The 8,942-nt window shown below is 42.3% G+C and overlaps 1 protein-coding gene across 1 annotated transcript; it reads left to right on the forward strand.

Annotated features, from left to right (window-relative positions):
* The first annotated feature begins 4,087 nt into the window (after positions 1–4,087).
* On the forward strand, positions 4,088–8,630 carry LOC311233222 (E3 ubiquitin-protein ligase RNF19A-like). Its single transcript, XM_084320158.1, has 4 exons — positions 4,088–4,222; positions 4,660–4,760; positions 5,422–5,595; positions 7,830–8,630. The coding sequence occupies exons 1-4, from the start codon at positions 4,141–4,143 to the stop codon at positions 8,283–8,285; spliced, it is 813 nt and encodes a 270-aa protein (XP_084176284.1). The 5' UTR covers positions 4,088–4,140; the 3' UTR covers positions 8,286–8,630.
* Positions 8,631–8,942: the final 312 nt, after the last annotated feature.

Consider the following 8,942-nt stretch of genomic DNA (forward strand, 5'->3'; position numbering starts at 1 on the left):
CGGTGACGCGGTATTCAGCCTAACTCTGCGGTGAGCGTGATGCAACAGCGATAACGCGGTAATGCGGTTATCGCGGCAGCTCTATTTGTACTAGGCTTGGGCGGTATCATTTTTTTCATACGTCATACCTTGCTGACATAATACCCCGGTATACGGTATATGACGGTATGACTTTCATTTTCATCAGCGGGGGGGGGGGGGGGCGGAGCTAACAATATACTCGTTATCACCATACATAACGCTTATATTGAAACACGTTGAGATTAGGGCCGTTCTTTCAACCTGAAAGTGCACTTTCTTCAACCTCGAAGTAAACAAATCACAGAACGGTAGCCAGTTAGTAGGTATCAACGTGAGCTCCCGGAACGGTAGCTAGTTAGTTAGCACCATCCAGGTATCAACGTGAGCTCCCGGGAAGGTAGCTAGTTAGTTAGCACCATCCAGGTATCAACGTGAGCTCCCGGGACGGTAGCTAGTTAGTTAGCACCATCCACGTATCAACGTGAGCTCCCGGGACGGTAGCCAGTTAGTTAGCACCATCCAGGTATCAACGTGAGCTCCCGGGACGGTAGCCAGTTACCCCGCACCATCCAGGTACTACTATAACGTTAGCTCCCAGTCCCAGAACGATAGCCACGTAACCCTCTGCTGGCGCGTGCTGTGCACTACAATCAACTCAGTGTAATAGCAGTCTGTGACGTCACGGTATTGAGAATCATACCGGCGGGATCTCGAAATACCCTGGTATACCGTAATACCGTCATACCGCCCAAGCCTAGTTTGTACCTTGTGTAGTCACACTTAACTCATTAAGCCCCACCATTTATTTTTCAAAAATTCGCCTAAAACAACATGCTTACATTAAAATGCTTATATATCCAGATTTATAAGAGCTACTTGCATAAACTTGGTACCTGAAGAAAGCTAAGACTTGGGGGATTCTAATGTTGGTGTCCAACACTGTACAGTTATTACCAAATTGCTGTAGTATTCCTGCAAACACTGAAGACATGTCATTTTTTTTATCCTCGCCTATACAAAGATTACAGTTAGACAGTCAAAAACACCCTGTTACTCATGGTTGCACCCCAGCTATATTCTTACTTTCTTCCTCCATGGGTGCAGATGTTCTGTGCAAAGTTTCATGTCAGTAGAATAAAAACTGTGGGTTTAGCACCTGTTTTTGTGGAGAGAGGGCCTGGTGCTGGCGGCCATGTTGGATTTCTCAATTTTGAGGCCTTATTTGACATTTTTGAGCTTGGTATACAGCAGATTTAGATTCAGCACCCCTTAATACCCCTAGAAATGTTGTGTACCAAAAATAAACACGAAATGCCTTCAGCACTTTATACAAGCACATTTTCTGAAATTCTGCCTAGTCTATCTAGGTACTGGGCCTGGCCCAATTTAATTCAAGGGACCCGTGTCGCTGGGTGCTCAGCTCCGCACGTAGCGGACCTGGGATATGGGGGAGTCCTATTTCTCGGGGTGGATGGGGGTCTGGGCTGCTGAACACAGTCATAACATAGAAACTCAAGGGACCCATGTCAGTGAATTATGTGTTTGATGTCATTTTAAGTATTGGAAATGTCAATAAAAATGTAAGTTAAAAAAAAATTGTTACATTCCATTCCTAGAGGCAATTAGGCATTGTCTTTAGTCTGTGCGCACACGAGGGAACATTTATGTGCATGCGTGGGAGCGTGCACATGCGCCCGGGAGCACGTGGCGTCATTAAAACACAGTGCAACCAGCTTTGAAATCACCAACGCACTCCTTCCTGCTTGTCAACCAAAGTGACAGTAAGTTGTATAGCAAAAAAAAAGTGCTCCTAAAGTATAAAAAACAGACAGAGTACAGAGTAAACAGACAAAGAGAACGCAGTCTAGACAGTCATACATCTTTTATTCAACTTCAGTCCTGATCATAACCATTTTTATTTTTTTGTAATGTCAGATTAAAAATGAAATACTCCCACTTTTCTGAAAAGAGTTGTTGTTAAATCTGACATTACAAAAAACAAAAGAATCCATCGAAATCAGTGTTGTTGCTAATCATTGACATTATGGTAATACCCCCCCCCCCCCATAAAAATCCAATTTGCATTTAATATATTGAAGATATTTACATTTGTGTGTGTTTTTTCGCACTATATTTCCCGGCCTGAATTGTTTCCCAAGTCCGGCCCTGACACGGAGCAGCGTGGTCGTGGACCTTGCATTTTAGAAGCTATTATATCTAGGTCCGATGCGTCTAGCATGCTTTGCAAAGCCTTTGCATCATCGACATGCATGTGAAGTGAAACCTAAACGAACGTTAGTTGCTAGCTTTATAAACTGGTCCCAAAACAGTTAAACTAACCCTGGAACCGGCTCGCAGCAGAGAAATACTCTGACCACGTTACGTTTCATTTTCGCGGAGAGATAAGTTTCCCAACAGTGTGGGATCTCTTGGGTCTTTGAATTTGCTAAAATTGGCAGAGGATTGCCAGATAATGTTGATATTAAAACATTATTAACAAATAATAATACGTAATAAATGTATACACGACCAATCAACGTCAAATTACAATAAAGTACGTATAAACAGCTTACCAGCACTCCCAGGCAATCTCTCAAGGACCTTCTGTTTCAGCTGCAGTACTGTCATGCTTTTCATTTGCTCTTCTGTGTTGCACAAATCAATGACCATCTTCTCACCCCTGAATCCGTTCACGGTGACCTGGTAGATTTTACCCATTTTGATATCTGCACCCACTAGCAACAGAGCTCAGTTTCTTTGTGTCCGTCTGTGGGACTCAGAGTGACGTGTTTAGGATTCAGGAACACTTTCACTTTCACCTTCTTTGGAAATTGGAACCGACGTCTTCTGCATACAATATCGAAAACGCTTTTCCAAAAGTACCCTAGTAACAAGCACTTAAAAGTTTGAAGTTAAGTACAATTGTGTGACATACAGAGTTTGTTTACACCGATAATATAGTGTGATTTTGTGAAACAAAGTCAGATTATATTCAAATGTATTGTCATCATACAGCACAAGTACAGTACAACGAAAAGAAGTTTGGCATCCAACCAGAGTGCAATAACAGTAAAGTGCAATAGTATATACAGTGTAGAATGTACAGGTGATTAAACTGGTAATAAAATATATAAATAGTACTACTGAGTAATAGTGCTAATCAGATAAGTGTTATAGTATTATTTATGTACAGTAATACAGGTATAAGGACACTATGGTAGTAAGTCATACTGGCTAGCAGCGTAACTAAGATAGGTGGGGTATGTACAGATAGTATATGTAAAAAGGATTATACAGAGGCAGTTATAGTGACTTTAACTAAGCCCTTAACCTCAGGTCTGCCAAACACAATATCAAGTAAATGATATACCATGATATTTGTATGTTATTTATAGAGCATTTAGCATGTTTTGGAGACATGCCCTCTCACTTTGTTTTTGAGCCACACTCACTCGAATTAAAGGAGCAGTGCTCATATTCAAGAATCAACACCTGCCTCCTATGTCTATCCTCTGCCTGTCTGCGCTTGGGCCATACCCCCTACCCTACCACACCACCATGCTATCTAAATGTACCCACTCTAACAGGTTTTAATTTGGTTTGAAATTATATATTATATTGTATTTTACTGTCTCTGCAAATCCCCTGGTTATGTTTGACTAGAGAACAGGTGCATAAACCCCTCCTTGGTAATACATGGCTCAATACATGGCTCTGATCCCCTAACCACATAGATTGGACACACATATTTGGGTGGATATGGATATGTGTACATTTGGCTACTAAATGTTGGAGAGTGTAAACCATATATATAACTATTATATATATATATATATATATATATATATATATATATATATATATATATATATATATATATATATATATATATATATATATATATATATATATATATATATATATATATATATATATATATTATATATATAAACACATGTGATATCTATAATCTATGGTGTAACTGTAAACCACGTGACTTCTGCTAGGGACATGGGAGAAGTGAAAGTGAAACGTGTTCTCCACCGTCGTCTCCTCTCACACTGTCCTGAGTCTCTGGGTGAGAAGAAGCGGTAACGTGTCGGTTGAGATTTAAACAAAATGCAAGGCGGGGAGAAGGCATATGATCCCGATGACACCACGCTCAAATTTGTTAACAGACCGGATGACTTAGACCCACTGCGTGAGTATAATGAAAAACCTATTTGGTAAAGTGCGATGCACGCAATATTTCGTGAGAGTTATCTTGTAACAGTAAGTACACATCAGACTAATACTTTTGTATCAATGTCACGTAAATAAACTTGTAACTAACTCATTCTGCGATATAAGTGATGGACATTACTGTTGTCGTTGTTGATGTTGTGATTGTTGTCTCGACCACATCGTGCACAATTGTACAGCCCTGTCCTATTTTATTTTATAACTATAATTATATTATATTGTAATTCTGTTTTAATTTCGTTTATATTCCATTTGATCTCATTCTACTTTTTATTTTATTCTACCCGATAATGTCGCACCAAATGACCAAATCAAATTCCTTGTATGTGTAAGGTAGCTAACTTACTTGGCAATAAAGACCTTTCTGATTCTGATTCTGAATGTTGTGCACCCCAGCTCCAGAAGAGGGAGACATTTCTCTAAGAGCAGAGATGTCCTGTGGCCATGCTGTCACCCCAGAATCTCTCACAGGGTGGTGTCGCAGCGTGGTGGACCAGGTACCTTTCTTCCATCACCTCCTTTCGAGATCACATTCTAAAAGCAACGTCAACATTGTGTTATGATAATGTTCAAGCACCAATGTTCTCGACTTGGTACGAATTCATACTGTATATTGTTCAATATGCCCTTCTCTTATGAAGACGAAATGCTAATCTGTGTGTTTACAGTGATGGTCTTTAATCATTCCATGAACTGGGTCAACAAGTGCTAGCCAGAGCTTTTACCTCATTTATGACGATCACTTTCCCCCAAATTACCATTTAACACACTCCTTATGTTGTTGCTTTCAGATAATTTAACAACTGAGACATGGTAATTATATATTCAGATTCCTTTATTGTCACGTCATTCAATACCTTACAGCAAAAAAATAGTGAAATTCACTTCGTTGTGGTTCCTCGACCATAGCAGCATCCAATATAATATAAATAAACGAAAATAAAAATAGCATAAAATAAAATAACAGCAAGATGACTATATACACTTATAAAAGGTGTGCAGTGCAGATATATATCTATATAGTAAGTATATACAATTACAATATATCAACTCAATGGTAGGCGTGGTTATTCGCCCCGGCCCCAGCAAGACCCAGTTAGCTCCATTGGGATGACCAGCCTGCTGAATTTGTACTGTTTGTCATCTATTTAATTCCAGGGCCAGTACAAATTTCTGTGCCCTGCACTGAAGAATGGCACCCTGCAGAAGTGCAATGCCTTGTGGCCCTATCAAGAGGTGCGTAGACTGGCTGTGCTGACGGCTGAAGAGATGCGGCACTTTGAAGAAAAGATCGCCCACCTGGCTGCTGCGGAATATTGTGAATTCAAAGATGTGAGTATTCTAATATTGTAATAATAATAATAATGCATTTTATTTAAAGGCGCCTTTCAAAACACCCAAGGTCGCCATACAGGGTTAAAAACAAATACAATTACACACAGTAAAAACACAATATTACAGAGTTACACATAGGGGAGCAGTTATAATAAACTTAAAATGAAAGTGAATATGCCAGAATGAACAGATTTTTTTTGAGACAGGAAACAAAGGTGTGGAGGATGTCTATTGCGTGGATGTCTTGTGGTAGGAAATTCCAGAGGCGCAGGGGTGTGTTGGTCATGTGCAACCGGGTCTGTGAGCAGAAGCACTCACACACACATGCACGGATGTGCACGCACGTGCACACAGGAATGCGCTGCACTCGACTGATGCGCCAAGTACCCACACAAAACTATAGAGGCAATTAGGCAGTCTTTTTTCTGTGCGCACGCGAGGGAACATTTATGCGGATGCGCGGGAGTGTGTGCACTCACGCGTGCACGTGGCGTCATTAAAATACAGTGCAACCAGGTATGAAATCACCAACGCACCACTGCAGAGGCTGAGGGCACAGCGGGAGAAGGCTCTGGATCCCATGGTAGTCAGACGGGAAGGGGGAGTGACAAGTTGGAAGGAAGAGGAGGATCTGAGTGTAGGACTGGAGAAGTTCTGTGAGATAAGGAGGGGCTAGGTTATGGAGGGCATTGAAGGTGAGTAGTAATACTTTCAGACTTCTGCCGCAACTCAAGCGGGTGTCACCTGCAGAAGTTCTCAGACGACTCCTCCATCGTAAGCTACATCACCGACGATGATGAGGAGGAGTACAGAGCCCTGGTGGAGAGCTTCGTGGGCTGGAGCGACAGCAACCACCTCCAACTCAACACCAGTAAGACCAAGGAGCTGGTGGTGGACTTCCGGAGGGGCAAGAAGAGGCCCCCCCCGATTCCCATCTCCATCCGAGGGGTGGATGTGGAGATGGTGGACTCATACAAGTTCCTTGGGGTACACCTGAACAATAAACTGGACTGGTCGGATAACACAGAGGCCCTCTACAGGAAGGGACAAAGCAGGCTGTTCTTCCTGAGGAGACTCAGGTCCTTCAATGTGTGCAACAGACTGCTGCAGTCTTTTTACCAGTCTGTTGTGGCCAGCATCCTCTTCTATGCTGTGGCATGCTGGGGAGGCTACATCAACTCAAGGGACACCAACAAGCTCAACAAGCTGGTGAGGAAGGCTAGCTCCGTGGTGGGAGTCGAGCTACCTAGACTTGAGGTGATGGCAGAGAGGGGGATGATAAGGAAGCTGGCTGCCATCATGGAGAACCCCTACCACCCCCTGGCCTCTACGACGAGCTAGTCAAGATGAGAAGCTCGTTCAGCCACAGACTCATCCCCCCACGACACTCAACTAACCGCCTCGGACAGTCCTTCATACCAGCGGCCATCAGGCTCCACAACAGTGGGCAGCGACTAGCAGCCTCCAGGCTCAACAGGGGGCAGCGACAGCGACTGCTACCAGACATTGACCTGGGACTTATAGGAACCCAATGAGGACAACCTACACTACCTTAGGCTTACTGCACCTTATGTGGACACTGTGATACTGTGAATAATGTATATTTCAGTGGATACCGTGATACTGTGAATAATGTATACTCAGTAGATAGTAAATTATAACACTACCTCATGCATACTGCACCTTATGTGACACTGTGAATAATGTGAATATTTCTTCAGCTAGTCAGATAGTGAATTGTAAATTATATTGATCATATTGACCAAATTGTTTACACTGCCTGTGTTGTTTTTACTACCTGTACACTGTTGTTTTACTACCTGTACCCCCCCCCCCATGCTGCTATGATGCCTGAATTTCCCCAAGGGGATCAATAAAGGAATATCTTATCTTATCTTATCTTAGTCAGTGTGTGACTTAACAGGCAGCCAGTGAAGTTGGTGGAGAACAGGAGTGATGTGGTTGGTGGAGGGAGTTCTAGTGATATAAAAGAACAACAAAAGTGCAACACGGACGTCCCGGGTTCGACTCCCGGACCCGGTGACCTTTGCCGCATGTCCTCCCCCTCTATATCTTCTCCCATCATTCCTCTCTGCCGGGTCTGTCCAATAAAGCAATAAAAATGGCAAAAAAATATCAAAAAAAGAATAGACACTTTCTAACTTGACAACAAACATTCTAAACGTCCTTTTCTGATCCCTATCGTTTCTCCATACCCGTTTCCCTAACAGTGTCCAGGATGCAAAACCCTTCTGGAGAGAGAGGACCTCGCCAACCTGAGTGTCCAGTGCACCGTGTGCACAGCAGACAAGAAGCGAAGCTACGAGTTCTGCTGGCAGTGTCTGAAGCCATGGAATGGTCCAGGTCCACGGTCTGACCGTTGCGACAACGACGGCTGCGTCAACCATGACCTGGAGACTCTGAAGAATGCCAAGATCATCTCCTTTCTTGATGTGGGGGGGGTCAAGTGCCCCTCCATCCGAGCCTGTCCCACCTGCGGTCAGAGACAGGAGCACAAGGGAACAGGATGCAAGAACGTCATCTGTCACCGCTGTCAGGTGGAGTTCTGCTTTGTATGTCTGAAGCTCATCGGGATGTGCTCTAAGATAGACGCTTCATATTTCAGAGCATGCAGTGCTGGTGTGGCTCCAGTACAAACTTCTATTCCTGTATGGCATAGAAAGTAAAAGCAAGATACCTTAAAGAAAGCACACACACACATACACACATGCACGCACATACATTTAATTAACATTTTGTCATTTAGCTGACGCTTTTATCCAAAGCGACTTACAAGTTCTGTACGACAAGTCAACACATACAAACACACCATAATGCACACTTATTGCGAATTAGTGTAACTCTAGAATGCTTCTTCAATATACTCATATTTCTCCTTTGTATTTTCTCGGTCCATAACGATACTGTATTGATGGTATTTGTGATGATCGTGTAAAACATTTAGCTTATTTCTGCAGAAAGAAACAAAATGTAAATCACTGTTCTGACTAATAAAGTTCAAATTTAATTAATTCTGAATGGGTATTTTCTTTGCATAACATGAAGGGTTGGGCTGAAGGGAGTTGAGTTACGCATGGAACTGGGTAACGTGATACTGTAGCACAACGCCTATGAAAGTCATTTAATAATGAGTATCTCATGATAGAGTCACAATCCAATATTTGTATTTCCTAGATGATACAGCTACACAGTACACACTTAAAGTATATTAAAGTTAGTGAAACCAATCCAATGTAGGTAAGATATGTTTGGTAATTGAATAGCTCTTCTTAAAGAAATTAAAATGGCCTACATCACAGCTTCCCTTTAATGGATTTCATGTA

Source organism: Notolepis coatsorum (genome assembly GCF_963971535.1).
Source record: "Notolepis coatsorum genome assembly, chromosome: 8".
Classification (NCBI taxonomy): Eukaryota; Metazoa; Chordata; class Actinopteri; order Aulopiformes; family Paralepididae; genus Notolepis; species Notolepis coatsorum.